At 63.0% G+C, this 21,799-nt stretch overlaps 1 protein-coding gene across 16 annotated transcripts in view; it reads right to left on the reverse strand.

Moving 5' to 3' along the window:
- The window catches only part of TSNARE1 (t-SNARE domain containing 1), a 153,150-nt gene that overhangs the window by 56,637 nt on the left and 74,714 nt on the right, over positions 1-21,799 (reverse strand). For 12 of the 16 annotated variants that reach the window (XM_045049983.1, XM_045049979.1, XM_045049978.1 and 9 more), the window contains 3 exons: positions 14,092-14,253; positions 2,510-2,582; positions 842-1,273 (listed from right to left, as the gene is read on the reverse strand). In XM_045049983.1, the coding sequence (XP_044905918.1) occupies positions 842-1,273; positions 2,510-2,582; positions 14,092-14,253 (667 nt within the window). The remainder of the gene's footprint in view (positions 1-841; positions 1,274-2,509; positions 2,583-14,091; positions 14,254-21,799) is intronic. The other 4 variants (XM_045049986.1, XM_045049985.1, XM_045049987.1 and 1 more) reach the window with 2 other exon arrangements.

A 21,799-nucleotide genomic window follows, 5' to 3' on the forward strand; every position in this document is an offset into this window, starting at 1 on the left:
CACTCCGCGGCCTTCAAGAGGGAGCCGTCCTGCTCCAGGCTTCATCCCCACCATGCTTCCAGCAGCGACCCGAGAAGCGCAGGGTTCATCTTGGCCGTGAGGAGGGGCGCAGCCCCCGAGCAGACTGACCAGGACGTGCAGAGGTGTCTTGAGGAGGAGGAACAGCAGGAGGGAGCACTGAAGGAGGCGGCACAGGAGTCCGAGGCGGCACCACTCTGAAGGCCAGAGGAGGCTGGGTGCGGCAGAAGAGCCCATCGAGCACCCTATGCTTGCCTCACCAGGCACAGAAACTTCCAGCAAAGGGGGGCCCTGTGGGCGGGCGCGCGGGCTCAGGGTGGGGCGTCAGTGTACCTTGGGAAGCTGAGAGCCACCGGAGACCGGCCTGGCCTGGTCTGGGGCCTGAGGGGCCCTGGGGAGAAGAGCCCCCACAATGAGAGCACAGGAAGGGGTCAGAGGTCAGGGGCGGTCTCCCCTGCCCCACACCAGGAGAGTGGCACTGAGTGGGGGCAGGGAGAGGAGCGCGGCCCCTCGTCGTCTGCTCCCTGAGCCTCCAGAGGCACCTGGCTGTGCTGTGTCATGGTGGGGGCACCCCCAGAAGGGTCCCAGCTTGGGGCCAGGATGAGCCTGACTCTGAGCCCCAGCTCCTTTGCTCCCCACATGGGCCGGCCCCTCCCCGACCCGAGGCTCAGTTTCCCATCTGGAAGCAGAAAGGCCCCACGTGGGTGGTGGTCACGCCCACAGGCCCACAGCCCTCCCCTGAGCGTCCTACTCCCCAGAAGCCCGGGCACGGTGGCGGGGCGCGGGGGGGGGGGGCAGGCCCGGGGCGGGGGGGGCCACTTACTTGACAGGGGCTCGGCAGCCTGGCCCTCGCCTAGGGGGGCTGGGGCCGAGAAGGTCTCGGCCACCATGCGCTCGACAGGGGTGAGGACGAGGCCGGGGGCCCGCGGGCGCTCGGCCAGCTTCTTGCGCACCGCCCCTCGCAGGTCCCTCCACTTGTGCTTGAGGTCGCCCAGGTCCCTCCGGCAGTAGCCCAGAGCGTTCACGGCCTGCAGGATCTTGCTCCACACTCGGTGCTTCCGGGAGGGCGTGCCCCGCAGCGCCCCGAACAGCAGCGGGTAGTGGCGGGCCACCCTCTGCACCAGCACCTCCGTCTCCTGGGGGCTGAAGTTGGGCTTGCGCGTCTTGGTGCGGGAGTGAGGGCCCGGCCGCAGGGGCGCCACGGCTGGCTCGGGGCTGGAGCTCTGCCGGCACGTGGCCCTGCCGCTGCTGGACCCTGGAAAGGCACCAGAGGCTGAAGGAGCAGGCGGGCCGGGAACAGCAGAGCGCCGCCCGGCTCACAACCCCAGGCGTGCACTGTGTCCACAGGAGCGCACACGGGCCCCTGCCCGTCATCCATCGTGGTGGGATCACCCACGTCAGCACGCGGCGGGATGCCGAAGTCCCAGCTACTCCGGTCCCCAGGCCCGGACCACAGTTGCCACAGGTCAGCCCTTGCCTGTCCCTCTCCCCTTCCCCGCCTGGAGACGGCCCCTCCCGATCAGCCCGTCACGGGGACTGAGCGACCATCTGGGTGACATGCGGGTATCCATCTGGAGTGGACACGCACTCTGCACGCCCAGAGACAGCCAGCCAGAGGTGGAACCAGCTGCAGCAGCTGTGCTGAGGCCAATGGGGGCGAGGGGTGGGGGGCGCGGGCCCAGGCAGGGGCCTGGGGAGAGAGCACCTCGAGGGCACGCTGGAGCCGCCCGCTGTCCGGCTGCCGAGCGAACCCCTGCCTGCAGCCCAGGCTCCGAGAAGGAGGGAAGGGGAAGCCTGCCGGACAGCAGCCCCAGGAGGGAGCCAGCCCCACCCTCCCCTGGGGGTGCAGCATGGCCAGGGGGACGGCCGGGCTGTATGCCAGAACCTTGGAACGGGGGTGCAGAGGCTGGCGGGGGGCTGCCTATGCCGGCCAGTGGCTCTGGCCTACCCCACACACTCAGGGTGCCCAGGCACGCGAACAGGAGGAGGGCCCACGTAGCCACGTGGGGTGCAGAGGCCAGGCTGAGGGGGGCTGAGGTCCTCATGCGGAGGGAACACAGAAACAGGAGGGACATCAGCCTGCTCCCGGCACGGCCCTGCCCCCACCGCACCCATTTCCCAAGAAGCGGCCCCTCCAAGGTGACTCTGGGCGCCACATGTCCAGTGCTCTCTGCCGAGGCACCTGCTGCAGCCTCGACCCCTCCCCCACCCAAGGACAGTTTGCCCTCGCCCGGGGCGGGGGGGGGGGGTCCCTGGGTGGGAGAAAGGCCCGGGCTCTTTAATGAGCAGAATGGATGGGCCACCCTCTCGCACGAGGCTCCCTGACTCCAGCCTTCCTCAGGGGCTGGGGAGACCTGGGGACATGGAGAAGGAAGGCAGCAGATACCCAGACCCCTGGAACTGCCCTGGGTCTCATTCATCCAGGAGGCAGCCCTGCCCACACCTGGCGGAAAGGGCAAGGGGCTGTGGGGCAGGTGGCTCAGATACCCACCAATGGCATCTCCTTGCTCTGACACCATGGAGGCCAAGTCCTTGATAATCTGATTTACATCCAACAAGTCACTCTGTGGAAACAAGAAGGCAGGTGTTAGGTGCAGTGGTCAAGGGCACAGCCATCAGGAGGTGCTAGGTGAAAGCCAAGAGAGCCTAGGGTCCCCCCTCCCAACCAAGTCAGAGACAGGGCTGGGATCTGAATACTGTTTCCTGACTCCAAGGCCAAACCCCAAGCTCTCTGAGAATCCCAGGGCTGTAAGCTCCCTCAGTGGGTACAGAGGACCCAGGGTTGGCCCTCAGAGAGCTGCAGTCAAGTGCAGAGCAGTGTCACCAACACTGCCTGCACCTCCTACAGGCCCATCAGTCCTGTAGACACCTTGTTCCCCACACTTGCTTTGGGGCTCCTTGATAGAAGGATACCTTTCCCTCTCTGTACAGCCAGCACCTGGCATAAGGCAGCACACGGGTGCCACTCAATAAATCCTGAAGAAGCAGGATGGGTTGATGGATGGATAGACAGATGTATGACTGGATGGTGGATGAATAATGGATGGACAGAGGGTGGATGCATGGATGAACAGTGGATGAGTAGATGAGGAGACGGTGGATGGGTGGGTGGGTGGATGGAGAGACAGGTGGACGGATGGACAGTGGACGGGTGGATGAACAGATGAGTCGGTAGATGGCGGACAGGTGGATGAGTAAACAATGGGTGGATGGATGAGCGGGTGGTGGGTGGATGGATAGGTGGGTAGACGTGGGCAGATGAATGGCTAGATGGATGGGTGGATAGATGGTAGGCAGATGAATAGAGAGCGGATGGATGGATGGATGGATGGATGGATGGACAGATGATGGAGAGACAGATGGAGACAGTAGGTGGGTGGATGACACACAGTGGATGGTGGATGGATGGCAGTCCCACTGCCATGGAAAGACTGAGTGGCTTCATGGAGCTGCTGAACAGGGCAAGGACTAGAAATTTGGCCCAGGGGGGTCTGGGGCACCTCACTCCTCCATGCTGCCCAACTGTTTAACTCCACTTGCCAGGGTGCTAGCAGTGATGCCTGTGAGGGACACGGCCACACCGTTCACAGGCCACATGCTGGGGGCATGTCACACACCATCCTGAGGCCAGGTCAAAACGCCCAACTGACAGTAGACGTTGGGCGCTCAAGAGGCAACGTGACCTCCGGGGCCTCTCAGACAGGGGGAGGGCTGGTACTGGCACCGGGGCCCACTGGCTCCAAGGCCACCCTTTTTCTGAATGCCACCCTGCAGGGACCAGCTCTTCCACTGGCCGGCCAGGTCGCCCTGGGCAAGACCGTTCACCTCGGGGTCAGGTTTCCTCACCTATCGTGTGATCCAAACCAAAGCTTCCTCCTTCAGTGCCTGGCTTGTGGCCAGGGATGAGCCCCAGTCAGGGAAGGCTCCTCCAGGCCAGTGAGAGGGGCGGGGAAGGGGCGGTGAGAACCCTACCCCAGGCCCACCCACTCTACAGCTCACTCTGGAACTCAGATCGATTTCCACAGGGGTCACTGCAAAATATTACGGGGAAATTCATTCTCTTTTTAGGAGTGTTCTCAGAAATGAAGCAATTAGCATGATCTCAAACCCACGTGTGCTACCGACTACAATTCAATTACAGGCTTAACCATGGTGCAGGCAGATGGCCACCCTGTGGAAGCGGCCCGTGGCCGGGAGGGTGGAGCCTGTGGGCCTCAGCCCCGGGGACTGCAGCAGGTGAGTGGGTGCTGGGTGGCCCTGGGCCTGGGCCCATTTCTGGGATCTCGGTCACCACAGCCTCCCCTGAGTGAGGCCACCGGTCGTGGGGGGAGGGGGGGGCACCCAACCTAGACTCCACCCTCACGTGGAGACGTCAAGGTCACAAGATAAAGGCTGCAGGCCCAGCGGGGCCTCAGTCAGACTGCCTGCTGCCCAGATTACCCAGCTTCCGCCCCAACCCTGTCAGAGGCTGGGCATAGACCGGCCACACCCAACCCTGACCTTGCCACTGAGGCCTCTCTCACACGAGGCTGGCCCTGGAGGCACTTGGACTAGACTCTTGGGGGCCTTTCTATGCTAACTCAGTCCCCCCTTATTGTGTGTAAGCACGCCTTCTGGTACTCCCACTTTGCAGACAGGTCAGGCAGGGAAACCAAGTCACCCACAGGTTAAGGGACTCTCCCAAGGGCATGTGGCTGATAAATGGTGAGCAGCAGATCACCTGACCCAGGTTACCGCCCACCCAGACGGCACTGCTGGAGTGACACAGGGAGGTCGTGTGGCGCGGCCGCTTGCACGGGTGGGATTAATGGGCACGTCCGGCGTTGCTTCCCACGGGCAGGGGCCACTGAGGGCCACGGCTGGCGTGGTGCTGCCCGCGGCCCCGTCCGGCCCACAGGGACACAGCCTCAGCAGAGGACAGGGCAAAGAGGGGCGTCGTTGAGCAGGGGACACGAGCCCGGGGCCCCCCTCGGGGCCTGCCAGGGTAGAGGTGGCCACCGTACGGCCACTAGCACGGCACTGACCCCAACAGGCTGGGACAGGCCCAGATGGAGCACAGAGGCCCCATCTGGCTCACGTTCTGGGCTTCGGGGGAGACCTCCCTTACAGACATGGTGGCCGGGGCCGTCTTCCCACCTGCAGACACATGGGCGCTGTGGCTGACGGCCGGCCTCACACACCTTCCCTGCCGGGGCCCGACTCGTCCCAGGCAGGGGGTTCCTGCGGCGGGGAGCCCTCAGCACACCGCCAGAGCCATCCACGGCCCGGCAGCTCAGGCCGGGGGTGCCCATCCGGGTCCCTGCCCTCGCCCCCAACCACAGCGTAACACCTGCCGGGCCCGCACGTGGGGCCCTGATCGAGGGACAGACGGAGCCGGGTGGACTGCCACCTGGGCCTGCTGGCTGCTCCCGACTGGCCCAGTGGACCGGCAACCCGGAGCAGAGACGGCGTGGTCTGCTGGCACGAGCGGGGGTTCCCGGAGCCCTCGGTGCCCTCGGTGCCCGGGGCGGCAGCAGGATGGAGGAGGGGACCTTACGCGGGGTGACCCAGGCTGGACCACGGGTCGAGGGCACCCGCAACTCAGGGCTGCGCGCCTGGGAGGTTCCCACTCACAGGCCCCTTGGCGGTCAAGGTCACCTGTCACACACACACCCTTCTTTATTCTGGGCCTCCCTCTTTTCAAAACGCCCAACGCTCAGACCCCTGACCCTCACCTGCCCCCGAGCGGATGGCTCAGCCAACTCTGCAGGACCAAGGCTGGCCCTCGTCCCAGCAGACCATCCTGAGGCCCTGCTCCACCCCCCAGACCCGTAACACACGATGCTCTCCGTCACTCAGCAACACATAAACAGAACGTCATCCGTCCCGAACGGCAGCTCAGGCGGGGCTCCCGGAAACAGTGACACTAAGAACCGCCCCCTCCCCATCCCATCCCTTTTGTGTTCTGGAAAATGCCCTAAGCAGAGAATCCCTTCCCCGTGTGACTTAGACCCGTTCGCCACATGGGACAGACTCAAGGACACCCCCTGTTCACCCAGGACCAGGCCAGACGCAGAGCCCTTGTTCCCACCCTGTGCTGAATGCTCATCATCCCCCTGGCCTGTCAGGACAAAAGGCTTGGGAACAGACTCTGAGCTCAGTGTGTCTGCTGCCCGGGCCTGGACACCCCCTAACCCAGACACCTCACCCACCCCTCCACCAGACACAAGAGGATCCCCGCTCCCCGGCTCTGGGGGCGTATGCACAGCCTATGGCCCCGGAGTTCACCTGATAGGAGACATCCGCTTGTAACGATCCTTTTGAATAAAGACTCTCCTTGCTCAACAAAGCAAGTGAGCCCTGTGGGGGAGGAATGAGGGGTGTGAGAGTGTCCCAAAGCCCCACGTGCTGCAGCTGGTCTCTGCCAGGTCTGAGGGCTGCAGGCACGGGAGCGGGAGGACAGGGACGCCGCGAGGGGGCCGGGCTGACTGCTGGGCCCCTGTGCAGGGCCAGCCCGGTGAGGCAAGTAGGATGCACACACCCACCACGAACAGCAGACAAGACCACAGGGCAGGGCTGCGTTCCGATGGCTTCCCTGCGGGGGCGCTGGCAGGGCAGCCGTGCTCCCCAGACAGGTGGTCCCACAGCTGTGCCTGGTTCTGTGGCTCCTGAAGGATGGCTCAGAGGCACTGGGACATCCCTGCGGTGCGGGGTTCGTGTCTCATTCGCCCCGGCATCCAGTGGCTGTTTGCAGAATGGATGGGGTCATGAGGACTAGGCAGGCTCCGGGGACAGAGCCCCCGATGTGCCGGGACAGGGAGGGCCCACGGGAGGAGGTGCAGACGGGCACCCCAGCAGCAGAAGGCAGCACGCAGAAAGGGAACATCTGGGCAAAGGCAACTGACACTGACAAGTGTCCCCCCAGCCCCTGTCCCGGGCGCCCGGGACCCCGGCAGGCAGGCCTCACTCAGCTCCCGGAGGAGGACGCCGAGGGCAGGCGGGCCCGACTCCCAGGCAGGCCCAGGGGCACCCCTGAGAAACAGATCCCACCAGGAGCCGGGGTGGGAGCCGCGCACGGGCACAGCTCGGGGCCAGGCTGCCCACGGGCCTGAAGGTGAGCTTCCACCGGGGGCCCGGAAGCCCCCAGAGCCACCCAAGGACGGCGCCCACCAGGGACGTCAAGCGGCAGCGGCTGTGGTGCGCGAGGGCGGCGGGCGCTGGGAGCCGTGCGCCTGGCGTGGGCACCAGAAAGCGGGAGAGTGGGTGACGGAGAGACTCAAAACACCTTAACTTAGTAAATGTTTAAATCATGCCATTATTTTCCTGACTGCTTCTAAAACGAGGGCTCATTAAAAGCTCTCACGGAACCTTTTTTCTGTTCTTTTGCTGGCACCACGTAATAACAGCCTTGCACGGGACATAATAAAACATCGATAAGCGTGCGCGTGTGTGTGTGTGCGTGCGTGCGCACACCTGTGCGTTCCTTCACTTTCAAGAAGGAAAAGAAAGAAAATACCACTGCGCTTTTCCTATTACGCGATCTCTTCTTATAATTAGAATCTTGGCAACCATCCGCCTATGAACACGACTGTTCCAGTTAATGGAACGGCCAAACTTTACTGATTTATTCCCATATTTATAGGTATCAGCCACGTCACCCCCTCCCCGCCCCCCGCCTTCTGGCTGCACAATGCCACCTTCAGGGAGGGTAGCTGGGCCCCGTGGCTCTGCCTCCTCCCCAGCCTCCTCCCTCCCAGGCCTGCCAGGCAGCCATGGCAACAGACCAGCTGCTGTGCTGGGTCAGGTGCACACGGCTCCGGAGGGGGCAGGGAGCACCCGTCCTCACAAGTGAGATCAGGTGAGGTGGGCCTGGGGGGGAGCCCCGCGCAGACACGGCCGTCCGGCCCGGGGGTGCTGCCCAGGCTGGGAGCGGACAGACGACTAGGGCTCCGGTGCGGTCAGCCAGACCCGAGCCCGGGAAGGCTGCCCCACGCTGGCAGTGGCTAGGGGCACGCGCCCATCTCATTCGACCTCCCCCCACCCTGGGAGACGAGGCACTGCCCTCCCTCCGGACAGGAAGAGCCAGCCTCAACCAGGATTACGTGGCCGTGGGCAGGGCAGGGCTGGGGCTCAGGGGCTGGCTCCTTCCACTCCCGGCTCCTGGGCCCCGCGCCCCCTCGGCGACCGCCTGCATCCTTCCCATCTGGGAGAGAGGCTGAGAGGCAGGGGTCAGACACTGCAGCCCGCCGGCACAGCCCCGCTCCTGAGTCAGGCAGCTTGGGCTCGAATCCCTGCTCTGCCACACACGAGCTGCATGGCCAGGCCAAGTGACGCGGCTTCTCTAAGCCTCCGCTCCGTCTCCGATAAAAGTGGAACACGGGAGTGCTCACTCTCACAGAGCTTTTGTGGGGGCTGCTAAAATGATGCATATAAATAAAGGCAACAGAACCCTCTCATTAAGTCACAGATCTGCTGTGGAGTCCCAACACTTAAGACACATTCATCCATCCACCCCCCCATCCATCCACCTACACACCATCCATCCACCCATCCATCCATCCGCTTATCTGTCCACCTACCATCCGTCTCCCATCCATCCATCCCTCATCCTTCCACTGGTCTATTTGCTTGTTCGAGGAACAGTCATCAAGTGCCCAGAGAGCATCATGTGTCCTTTGTGGTGCTGGGACCGCTGCAGTGGCTAAACAGACAAGGATCCCTGCCTCCATGGGGCCTCATTCTCACGAAGAGAGATAAATATTAACATAATGCACTGAGCAGTATGCTAGACAAAGGAGAGAGACACTGGAATTCTAGACGACCAACATTTGAGCCAAGACCTAAAGGTGGAAGGAGGAAGTTGCTCGAGTGTCTGTGCCAGCGTGTGGAAAGAGCCAGGACAGCTGGAGGACAGGGACGGGGAAAGTGTGGTCCACGAAATGGCGTGTGTGTTGGGGGGGGGGGGGCCTGGAAGCTGCACCTCCCAGAGATGGCCACCCGACATACCTGCGGTGCTTCTCCTGAGAAGGGACCCTGACATGTCCCCACCAAGGGGTGGGCCCACACAGGCCTCCGGAAGTGCCGTAACCAACAGGGCAGAGGCGAGGCTGTATGACTTCCAAGGCTAAGTCACAAAAGCACCACGGACTCTTCATGCTAAGAAGCCGGGAGGACCCCAGCACCTGGAGACAGCAGAATCTTCCTTCCCTGGGAACACGCCGGCACCCCGGAAGGCCCACCCTGCCATTACCGCATCGGCGCCCAGGCTCTCAGCCGACCTCAGCACCTCAGTGACGGCGGAGCCTCGCACCCGGGTGAACCCCCAGTCGGCAGCAGGCTGCGCCAGGCCGGGGAGGGTCTGACCTGGGGCAGGGGCCTCAGAGGAGCTCCCCAGGGAGGGCGGGGAGGGGCGGCCGTCAGCTAGGCGCTGCCCCAGCCACACCTGCCGGCGCTGACCCTGCCCAGGTGACGTCCCTGCCGGGCAGCTCAGCTCTGCAGCACGCTGTCACCCGTGGGCCGACAAAGATCTTTCATGGTCCCTTAACCCTTTCAAGGAGAGACTGGTGTCACCGTCCCCTCTCACAGGCAAACTAAAGCCTCCGCAAGAGACCCCGGAGTGGCCAGGTGGTGGCATGGCTGGGGCTGGGAGCCCGGGCCAGACTTCTATTTCCCCTCTGTGACCAAGAGATGCCCGAGGCCGGCCAGCCCCTCCCCACGAGGGAACAAGGAAGCTTCTACCTTGGCCACTGGGGGGGGGGGGGCTCCCCTGCCTCCACCCTCCCTCCAGGCTCTGGCCTGCCTGCTGCCTGCAGCGAGGGACTGTTCTTTCCGCCACAGCCCGCCGCCCTGGTGGTGACAGGCCACGAGGGCCCAGGGATGGTCCCGGCTGCAGCTGTGAGGACAACGGGCAAGCCACCTTCCAGGGGCAGCCTCGTTTCCGGGAGGAAGAAGCGAGGGGCAGCCTCGCCCACGGGCCTGCAGCACGGGGTCCCGGACACGACCTTCTGCTCCCCTGGGAGGCAGGCACCTCCCAGGGCAGGGAGCTCAGCCAAGGTCTCGAGGGGCGCCTTCCTGTTACTGACCCTTAGCTCCACCTGAAGTCACCACGGTGCCCCCAGGGATCCCCAGAGCCCATTGTCTGAGGTTCCCCATTTCTGACAGCCCCACAGGACCAAGAAATGGGCTCAGAGAGGGGACCTGAGACCAGAAGGGACGGGAGAGGTTGTGGCTCGGAGAGCTGGCTCTGCCCAGGCTGGCGATGGCCCTGCCGTATGTGCTCGGTGGCCGAGGGTACGTCGTCAGTGGGAACAGGAAGTAGGACTCACTCCTGCGGGCCAGACTCCCAGGAGAAGACGGCCAGAGAGGAGGGGTCGGCCGGCAGTGCCGGCACTGGCTTTGGCACAGCTTTGGCAAGGGGCAGCACACGGGCCTGGGGACAGAACGCTCCACCGCCCGTCACCCACCGACCCACGGTGGGAAGGGGCAGCAGCTCCTAGACACGACTTAACTGTGTGGCTCGTGGATCCTGCTTCTTCCCGCCCACGCCCAGTTAAAGCCTGAGCTCCTACTGGGACACGCAGTCCCTCCCTTCCTTCCCTCTGCTCTACTGACAGGGCCGCTGGCCCGGAGGCTGCCAGGCACCAACACCTGCCCCAGCATCCCTGACACCCTGCCCCCTGGAGCCCTGGGAGGTCTGGGGTCACCTAGGGCCTGGCCCATCTGGGACCAATGTCAGGAAGGGGCCTGAGGCTGGGAAGCCAGAGACCACCCGCCTCCAAATCAGGGGCCAGGAGAAGGAACCCCAAGGAGGCCAAGAGCTAGCCCCGTGGAAAGTGGGCCGTGTCCCAGCCCCCTCCACTCCCTGTGGGAGGGACCCACCCGCCGAGCTGGCTCCTGCAAGTGCGCTGCTCACCTCCCCCGGGAGGGGCCAGGGCCCCGGGCCACACGGGCCCCAGCAGCGTGGCCTCCCCCATCGGGAAGTGGGGGACAGGGCCCTGACTTGTGAGCACGTGCCTGGGACCAGGGTGCCCGGGCTGGCACGGCTCCCTTCGCGGGTGCCGGGCTCCGGCCCCGCGCCTCTCACTAGAAAGGGCCGTCTGAGCCCGAAGGCCTAGCGCGGCCATCCCTGGGGCGGTGAGGCTCCTGACACAGCCAGACGCCGCTCCCTGTGGGTGGGTGTCCCCAGAGCTCTCCCTCTGAACCCTAGTCTCCCCATGGGGAACAGAAGGGGGAGGCCACCAGCCCGGGCCTCCAGACTGTGAGGGAGAGTGTCTGGGGCAGGGGTGTCTCGGGCTAGCCCTGCAAGGCAGCCCTGCTCTCATACTCCACAACTCCGGCAGCCTGGTGACAGCCAACCAGCTCTTCCCACGGGAGGGGATGTGAGGCCCAGGGAAGGCCTGGGCCCGCCACAGGCCTGCCAGCACTTGGTGGCAGGAGGATGGAGCCCAGACTGGGAAAGCACGCAGAGTCCAGGCCCAGGAGGCCAGGGGTCAGGACAGAGGACAGCTGGGTCCAAGCCCGGGGACAGCTGTGCTAAGGTCATCTGTGAGCAGGGAGGAGCCGGACTAAGCAGGGCCGTCAGGGGCATGGCACTGGAAGGGCACAATGGGTCAGGGCGAGGCAGCGCAGGGTGCGGCTGGGCGGGGCTGCATTAGGCAAGGCAGAGGTGGGGGGGGAACTGAGAGGTGCTGAGCTGGGCAGGGGGCGGGGCGGGGCGAGGCTGGGCGGGGCGGAGCTGGGAGGGGCAGGGCAGAGTAGGGAGGGGTGGAGATGGGGAGGGCGGGGCTGGGCGGGGCTGAAGCTGGGAGGGGAGGGGCAGGGCAGGGCAGGGCGGAGCTGGGCGGGGCGAGGCTGGGCAGGGCGGAGCTGGGCGGGGCAGGGCAGAGTAGGGAGGGGTGGAGCTGGGGAGGGCGGGGCTGGGCGGGGCTGAAGCCGGGAGGGGTGGGGCGGGGCCACCCCTTCCCAGGGCCAAGCACTTCCGCGGGAGAAGCGGAAGCAGCAGAGCTGGATGAAAGCAAGGGATCCAGGGACACTGCTTACAGCTTTCTGGGCCAGCGGTCTGGGCACAGGGACCCTGCGTGGGGCCGGTGGGGAAAGGACACGGGTGATGGCACTGCGTCTGTGGGGCTCCAGGCCCCCTTCCCAGCCCTGCACAGCCACCTGGCCAAAAAGCAGGTCCAGGGCTGGGCAAGCAGGCAGAGACCCTCCTGGACAGCAAGCTGAAGGGCAGCAGCTGACGACCCTGGTGGACGGGAGCAACTTCCTACCGGGAGCCACTAGAGGATGACAGGCTGCTCACGGGGGCCCTTACCCGGCCTGGAGGAGGGCGGCCCAGACGTGGGTGTAGGACACAGGCCTCTATCGCTAGGGGCAGTGGCCCCTGTGGTGGGGGGGGCTGACCACTTGTCTGGGTTCATTCACCACATCTGTCGAGCAAGCTGCTGAGGGCCCTGGGGATTGGGCCGGACACCCGACAGGTGAGGCCCCTGTTCTGCCGGACAGTAACAGGCTAGCAAGCAGAGGCAAAGGGGAGACCGTGGGGGGCAGGTTGTGGGGGTGGCAAGAGCCTGCTCAGCTCCACAGGGAAGCTGCCAGCAGCTCAAGTGTGAGCCACCCCTGTGTCTCCTGAGGCTGCTCCCCACAACCCGCCCACACCACGGTCCGCTGTCCTCTCCAGCTCTGGACAGACAACCCCCATCACCCTGAGCAGCTAGGCTCCAGGCTGGCCCCGTGGGGGCCGGGGGACACCCGTCTGTCCCTGGGACTCCAGCCTGGCCTCTGCCCCTGGCTCACTCATCACATGGAGAAGCTGTCACTGGGACCAGCTGCAGCACTGGGGGAGGGAGAGGGGACGTCGCAGGTGCACTGGCACGCGGCCTTGGGAGCACCATGGCAAGCCCCTGGCTGCTCCCACGCCACCCTCGTGGGGCAGAGGAGGGAACTGAGGCTCAGCACACAGCTGGCCACAGTCCACGCAGTCCCCCGCTGACCCCCGTCAGGCTCCGAGGCCCACAGACAGGACTGACTGGATTCAGGCCCCAGGTTGGCCCGCAGCCCCAGGCCCCTCCAGCTCGGCTGCCCCGCACAGGCCTCCACGTGGGGCCCATCACCCCTGGTGAAGCCCACCCCTCCACCTATGCTCACCACACAGAGAACCGCAGCAGGGCACGAGGAACCCCACAGCCCACCTCAGAGGTGGGCCTCGACCTACTCAGGGGCTCCTGGCCCCACCCTTGTCCTCACGCCCCGGGCCATGCACTCGGTCGGCAGGGTCAGCTCCCTGGGCACCAGGATGAGGCCCCCTCATGGAGAGCAGCACCCTCCTGCCTGGCCCCTGCCCCTGCCCTCACCGCCCACGGTGACAGCAGGGCTGCGGGCCCTTCCTGCAGGACCTCAGTTCTTGAGCCAGAGACGACAGCAGATCCCCCTCTAGGGACCCCAGCCCCCCATGTCTTTAAGGGTAACCATGCTTTGACCCCCTTGTCAGCCTCTGGTGGAAAGTCGGTCCTGCTTTGCCAACAGAGAGGCGTGGGCGTGTGCGTGTTTGGTCCTTATCTGGTGCCTCAGGGAGAGCAGAGGCCTGTCTCCGGTGCTGCCTCCTGCCAGGGCCCCGAGCAGGTGCACCTTCCCCTTGGGGAAGCAGGACAGGGTGAGGGGGTGGGGGCTTCACCGAGGCAGCGGCTGCAGTGGGGGGACCCCAGAAGTAAGGGGCCGAACCCCGCCTCTCTGGGGGGGGCATCCACCTCCTTCAGGGTGGGACAGGAGACGCGGCAACAGGTCCTGAGCTGGTGACTCAGTTTACCACCTTGCCCAGGTCCCTGTTTCTCTAGACAAAGCTGCTTTCAGAGGACGTTTGTCCAGAACCCCAGCCCCTGCAAGAGGCTCCCCCTCCCCCTGCAGATGAGCAGAGGGAGCAGAGGGAGAAGGGGGGGGCGGGGCTCACAGGGCTTCAAGCCCCCCACTGGCAGGGCCAGCAGCCCTCCTGCATTCCCGATGCACCTCCGGTGTCCAGGGACAGGGGCCACCGGTGCGGGGACTCACACGGTCACGCCCCCGCTTGCACACACGCGCATACTCGCCAGGCCAGGGCCTCACCTCGATCTGCAGGATGGCCTCCTCGCGCAGCCGGATGGCCTCCTCGTCCTCCTCGGTGATCTCGGGAAGCAGCGCCTGCTCCTGGCCCTGCCACATGCCGTCACCCCCGTTAAAGATCTTCTCATTGTCGGGCAGCTCAGCAAAAGGGGCCCGGGGACTCTGCTGGCAACAGAGACAGGCCGGTTAGCCGGGGTGCGGCCCAGGAAACGGCCTTGTCCCGGGCCGGCAGCAGCAGCTCCATGTCGGGGCTAAGCCTCGGCTCCGGGCACCAGGAGCCTCCGGGGCTGCGCACGCCCCCCCACCCCGCACTCCTGGGAGGGGAGAGGCCCCACGGCCCGGGTTCTGCAGCCCCGACGGGGCCTCTGGCGGGCCGCCTGGGGGGGGACGCCCTCACAGGGCTGCCCCAGCGATCAGGGTCCGGTGGACACGCCGTGCCGGCCTCTGGCCGTCCCAGGCCCGGCTACGGGGGGCCCCCGGCAGACCCCCACAACCCCGCTGGAGCGCATGAGTCCTGGCGTCCCCAGCTCCTGGTGAAACCTGTTCACACACCAACACAAACCGCAGCTTCTCACGGGAGGCCACGCGCCCACCGGTTCCGGAGGCGGCCGTGGGTCCCAGCGGGAGCTGCGGAAACCGAGGTGTGGGCTCCCACACGGCTGGGGCCGCGTGCCACCGGGGACCGCGTGTCGTCCTACAAACCCCTTCGCTGTGACCAGGCCGCGGGGAAGAGAAGCCAGAGGGTTTTTCATGTGGTTTCATTCTTTACTGATTTCTTTAGTTTACCAAATTTGGGGATCCAGTAAAATGGCGGCTTTTCCCTTCCATTAACCATCTGCTCTCTGACGGGATACTCTGAGTACAAGTGAGGCGAGTGTCAGGTCCTGAGCGGGGGAGCTGGGGTGCCTGCGGGGGGCTGTCTCCACCCTGGACACCGCACAGGGGAGAGGAGAGCGGGAGGTAGGGATGAGCCCCACGCCGGAGCTGCGGCTTCACGCAAAGGATGTGCACGCCTCGGCCCTGCCCCATCAGGATTCTGGGCCCGGCACAGCCCAGGTCCCCCCCCCTCCAGCCACCCCCGGGTCAGTCAAGCTCTCCTTCATGTCAGAGAGGTGAGTGTGGGTACGCGTGTGTGCATGTGTGTGTGTAAGAGAAAGAAATCCAAAGGGCAACCGGGAAGGCTGGAGGACAGGCGGAGCCACCCGGCAGCCCCAGGTCCCTCCCCAGCCCCCCAGTGTCAAATCTCCTTTGAGCCAGCTGTCTCTGACACTCCTGACCACCTGCAAAAGACAAAGCACTATGGGCCCGTTTTACAAACGAGGACACTGGGGCTGAGAGACCAAGGAACCCACAAGAGGCAGCAAGTGAAACCCAGCTGAAGGCTCCGTGGTGCACCCAGCCCAGGGGTGGCAGGGGGGGCACGAGCCCGAGCCCACGGCTGGAGCAGCTTCCTCCCCAGCTGACTCCGCGCCCCAAGCCGCACCCGGGCCTCCTCAGCTCCCCTCCTGCCCTCCATCCGGCCCCACGGCTCCTCCTCCTGCCCAGAGACGAGAGCAGGACACAGCTGCCGCCCCCAGTCACCCAGTGCCAGCCCCGAGCTCCTGTTGAGCCCTTCGTGCGTGCCGGCGACGGGCCGGGGCCGAAATGCAGGGCGGGACGTCCGTCTCGGGGCCTCCCTCCCCAGACTCCACGTCGCTCTGCGGTGGTCAGCCCGCAAGGAGGCTTCAGAAGCTACCACCTGCCTATCCTCTCCTTTCCCTTCATGACGAGACCACCTTCCTGCTCTCCTGTGCCACTCGGCCACGTGGCAGGGTGCTGGCCGTGCCACAGCCACCACAGCCCGCCAGGCGGCCTTCAGATGGCCTGCGCAGCAGGGAGAACACAGCCTGTGCCGCACGCACTCAGGGCCCGTGACCGCCCACCCTGCGTCAGGCCTGGGGACACGGCGGACGGACGCCAGGAGCTCCGTGCACAGACACAAAGGCTTCAGCGCGGTTCTCACCAACACCAGCACGGGCAGGCCCAGGACACCCTGAAAGCCACGTGTGCATGTGCGACGACACCGAGGAAACACAGGGACGGCTGGACGGCCCGGGCGACCTGCCTGCGGGAGGCCCTCGTGACCACGGGACCACCGCTAGGAGCCCCGGAGGGACAGGTGCTCTCTCCAGTGCCGCCCACGCCGCGTGCGGTGGACGCGCTCACCCTCGCGCAAGGAGGGCACCGTGAGGCCCGCACTCACCCAGCTCTCCTTCCAGAGCCCACGTCCTCCCCCAGTCCACATGCCACGGGCAGAGCCCCTTCCCCCAGAGTCAGCAGAGGCCTTTACGTAAATAAATACGTGGATACGTGAACATAAAATAAAAGACCCAAAAAATCAGCTGACAAGCACTACTGGTCCAAGGTGGCAATTACCACCCCCCCCTTCCCGGTGTGGGCGGGAGGAAGCGAGCGGTGCCAGGAGGGGCTGGCACGCAGCCGAGCCACGGCGTCTGGCCCAGCGCCTGCCGGCACGCTCTCCGGGCCTCGGCGTCCTCATCTGCAGAACGGGACGACGACCCCACACCCCCCGGTGCCCGCCACACAGCAGGGCCCCCCCCTGGAGCGACCCTGTGGGGCCCCCCCTGCTGCCTGCCGGCGCCTTGGCCCAGGTGGCAAGGCCCTGGGGAGTTCCCCGGATCCCCCAGCCCAGGGTCTACCCCCACGGCACGGGGCTGACACCCCACCCCGGGGTCAGGACGGGAAACCTCACTGCCGTCCGCAGGCGCACAAGGAAAGGAGGTGAGCGCAGGCAGGCTTCGGGACACAGACGCGGGTTCCTGCGTGGAAGCCACGGTGCCGCCCCCAGACGGGAGCGTGTGCACTGCCTCCCCCCACCCCCGCCCCCCCAGGCCGTCCCAGATCAGCAGCAGCGGGAGGCTCCACAGGGCCTGGTGCTTCCCAGGGACATGCGACAATCCCCCGAGGTGACAGCTGCCCCGAGGCCCCCTCACTGTGCAGGCGGGGACAGGACACAGGAACCCTCACTGCATCTGCCCCCGGAGAAGGCACTGGAAGACCACAGTGCTCCTATACAAGGATCCCTACAGACCCACTAACGGAAGCAGTCAGACACACCCGTGACAGACGTGCCACGGGGCACCACGTGACCTCCCCCGGAGTCTGGGGCTCCGCGGAAGCAGCACGAAAGCTGGGAGCAAAGGGCGTCTGTGTGCCTCGCCTCCCCAGGTGCCCTCGCCTCCCGGGGTACGGCCCACCCACGCCTCCCCAGGTACGGGCCGCACTCCCTGAGCGGCTCGTGACAAGACAGGGCAGCAAGAAATGGCTTGAACGCCTGATCTCGTGCAAGGATCAGAAAGCGTCCCTTTATTCTCCTCACAAAGACCCGATTTGGGGATTAGGGATTTGCTGGCAAGACGCTGGGGCCGGCGTGGAGGGGACAGCCCTGTGATGGTTTTCCAGCTCAAGAGGCGGCCAACAAAGAGGGCTTTCTCCTCCCTCCAAGGCCGACGGTTTGGGTCCCGCTCTGTACGGAAGAGACCCACAAACCAACGTGACTGCCGGACCTCGGGGCTGTGAGTGGTTTCCCGTGAGAAGAACCAAGGCCTGCGGCGCCTTCAGGGAGGCGGGGAGGAGGCACACCAGGGTCCCAGGGTTCCCGGGGGCTCTGGGAAACGGGCCACTTTCTCGCGCACTCCGACCCCGGGCTCCGCGCAGGAACACCCGTGACCCGTGGGAGGGCAGGGGTCAGGGTGCGCGCCGGTCCCAGGCCTGGGAAAACTGCTTCTGTTTCGCAGCCCAAGCCTGGTCATCAATTTCTCCACAGAGTAAATGACTCTGTTTGTGAGCTAACGGAAGTTTCTGGAGACTTGTCAAAGCCCAGAACGTCGGAACTGGCAGGACTGTAGCAACCCTTCCCCCAACAGCCACATGAAATAACAGAGCCGGGGCCCTCCCGCCCTGTGCCCAGCGGGGCGGTGAGGCAGGATTTCTGGGGAGCACAGGAAGGTGAGGCGTGCTTTTCCCGCCACGGCCGCAGCCACGCGCACCTCTGCTGGAAATCCGTGCCGAGCCGGCCGACGGCAGCACAGACCGCGGACGGGCCCCCGTGAGGGGCGGGAGCCAGCCCACACACACCGCCTGGGCCTCACCTGGCCTGAGACTGGCCCACGTGGCCGCCGGCCACGGCCCAGAAGGCGGACACTCGGCTCAGATGGGAGAAGGGGGCCGCTGGGCACCCGTCACTCCTGCCAGGACCGCCGCCAGCAGCCACACAGTCTGCGGCATCGGGGCAGCAACGGTGCCCGCGTCGAACGGGGGACGACTGTCATCGCGTCGTTTCCAGTCTGCAGAACTCCCGGAAATAACCCGATCTCTCACAATTTCTCAGAAGCGCTGCTGACCCTTCCGTTCTTTTTCTAAAAATCCTGCTGAAACACATCTACGTACAGTCCGATGCCCAAATCAGAAGCGTGCGGGTCTGAATTCTTAGACGGGAGAGGCCGCGCGCACCGCCAGCGTCCCAGCACCCCAGAAGGGCCGCTCCAGCCCCCCGGTCATTCGGCTGCCCCCAGCCAAGGAAAACACCGTCTGGCTTCTAACACTGCCCACCACTTTGGCCTGCTTTTGATCTCCGTCCTCCTCGGTTTCAGGCTTCTTTGGCTCGCCATCCTGTCCGAGGTCACGCCGGGGGGCCTGGCTGGTGACAGGCTTCTGCGCATGAATCCCGCACTGAAGATCTCGCCGTTCCGCTGAAGGCTGGCTCCCTTCCCGGGAGTCTGCTGTCTCATGTCCGGCTGCCACGGGCACTCTTCAGTGTGACCTCTGGTGGGCACACGTGTGCATCTCCCCCGGCTCTGTGCTTGGGGTGGAATGGCGAGGTCACGGGAAAGAAAACGCGTGACTCCAGCGAACCTTTCGGCGTCCCAGAGTGGCGGTGCCGCTCCGCGCTTCCAGTGGGAGGACACGAGGCTGCCGGCCGCCCCGCATCCTCACCAGACTGGGTGTTTTCCTGCGTGTCTGACTGTTCTTAGTTACTTTGGTGGTACAGGGCGACGTGTGGTGACAGCACCGTGGGGTCACTTTCCCCCTTCTGATGGCAGATGCTGAGCACACGTGTCCCCACCTGCCATTTGGATGTCCCCTTCTGTGATGTGCCTATGGCTTTTGTCCTTTTAGGTTTTTGAAAGCAGCTGTCTGCCTTTCTCTTATTGGTTTGTTGGAGACCTTTACATGTTACGGACATAAGTCCTCTTCAGGTACGCGTTATGTAAACACCTTCTTTAATGCCACAGGTTGCCTTCTTCACTCTCTTCAGGATGCATTAATTTAACAAAGTCTCTTCTTTATACTTAGTACGTTTTCATCTGTGTAAGAAACGTTAGCTCACCATAAAGATGTGAAGATAGACCCCTATGGTATCTTCTGGAAGCTTCGTTGCTTTATCCTTCACATGTATGTCTGTGATCCAGCTGAAGTGCTCTTTGTGCACGGGGTGGGTTACGGTAAAGGATATGCTGGCAATGGCAGTCGCGTGCACGCGGGCTCCCGGCCCCTCTCGGCCACGTAAGAATGGGCCGTGGCCTGGGGCACTTTCTCACCAAGAGACAGAGCCTTCACAGCTGTGCCGGGCTTGGCGCCTTGGACGACAACGTCCTTCCCTGTTTCAGACTCAACTCGTCCTCCTTTGTTTGGCCAAAGCACCTGCATCACGTGGCACTCAGCCAAGCCCACTGCGGGTGGGGGGCGGGGGCAGGGTGGACAGGGGCCTGTCGCTGCAGCACAAGAGGGATGCGTGCAAGCCAACGACCCCGCCTCATCACCAGGAGGGCCCCACTGGCCACGGAGGACACGCCCACCGCAGGAGCTGGCCTTGCCAGCTAGTCTCTGTGTGAGCACGGCACTGTTCCCTCGGTAACTGACTGCACCGTTTCCCTGGCGACCCCGACACTGGGATGCAGGGGCTGGGGTGTCTGCACTTGGACTGGTCATCTGCTCAACAGGATCCTTTTTCCCAGTTCAACCCCCCGGCCGGTCCGGCGTCGAGCCCTGAACGGACCTTCCATTCCCTACTGCGTGGCGGGACTCTTGTTCAAACCGCCACTCAAAGGCCTCTTTCAGTTTTGATGCTAATCCAAGTGGCATTTAAATTTCACTTTCAAGCTGTCTTTTGCTAGCACGATGTTTTCTTGTCTGCTGACCCTGTTACACCCACTTACTAATTCTAAGTCTATCTGCAGATTCGATCACCTTTCCTAGTAATGCAGTCATGTCTCTGAAGTGCTTTCCTCCGCCCCAATTCTTCTACTTTTCATTTATTTTTCATGTCTTAGTGCCCTGGACACGCCCTCCAGCGCAGCGGGGAGCAGAGGTGATACGACTGGACACAGTGTCTTGTCCGCAGTCGCAGGAGGAAAGATCTGAACATCTCCCCAGTAGGTGTGATGCTAACTGTGGGGCTTTTGAAGACACCCATCATCAGATAAAGGCATTCCTACCTACCCGTCCGCCGAGAGTCTCTCTCCTCACCCTAAATGGGTGCTGAAGTTCACCAAGTGATCTGCCCTACTGAGACTATCAAGTAAATTTTCTTACTCCATTAATATGGCAGCTGACACAGGTGATTTCTGGATGTCAGCTAACCTTGCATTCCCAGACTAAACCCACTTTATAATGATGTACTGCCCCGTCACATATTGCTAGATTCAGTCTATTCGTGATTTGGCTAGGGCTTTTGCTCCTATGCTCACGAGAGAACATGTTACTTTCCTTTTTGTGATATCCTCGGAAGAATTTGGAATCAAGGTCTGGTGGCCTCCTAAGGCCAGGTGGGAGGTGTTCCCTCTTGATATTTAAGATACTTAAGAGTTTGTATAAACTGGTAATATTTACTCCTCAAACACTGGAAGAATTCACCAATAAAACCATCTAGGTCTACGGTTTTCTTGGTGGGATTTTAACTATGGAAATTATTTAGTTATTGATTTCATTTTTTTTAATAAACACCGGACTTTTCAGACTCCGTATGTCTTGGTAACTTACATTTTCCTAAAACAATTTATATGTTACCTAAGTTGTCAAATTTATCGGCATAAAGTTGTATCATAATATCTTCATACCTCTGTTATTTCTAATTGGTAGGATCTGTGCTATAGTCATTGTCATTCATGATACTAGTAACTTGTATTTTCTCTCTGTATTGTGATTAATCTTGTAGGAGTTCATTATTTTCATTAATCCTTCTAAAAAGTCAAATTTTGGCTTTGTTGAATTTGTCTATTATGTATCTATTTTACACTCCATTGATTCCTGGGGTTTTTTTCCTATATATTTTCTTAGGATTTAATTTGTTGTTGCTTTTCTAGCTTCTTGAGATTGAGAATCAGATCGGTGATTTTTCATCCTTCCTTCTTTCCCAGTGGAAGAATTTAAAGCTGTGAGTTTCCCTCTGGGAGCTGCCTTGGCTGCACCCACAGGTCTTAACTCGGAGCCATTCTCATTTTTGTTCACGATGGTTTCTAATTTCTGCTGTGACTTCTTCTCTGATTCATGGGTTCCTTCAAACTGTATTCTTTCACTTCTCAAGTGTGGCCATTTCCTTTTTGTTACCAAATGTGAGTTTAATTGAGCCAGTTTGAGTGTCCTCAGGGTCACACCAACCCTCTGGAATCCATCGAGACTGGACTCAGCGTGTGCTGTGCACCCGCAGAGA

The sequence above is a fragment of the Felis catus genome, chromosome F2 (genome assembly GCF_018350175.1).
Source record: "Felis catus isolate Fca126 chromosome F2, F.catus_Fca126_mat1.0, whole genome shotgun sequence".
Classification (NCBI taxonomy): Eukaryota; Metazoa; Chordata; class Mammalia; order Carnivora; family Felidae; genus Felis; species Felis catus.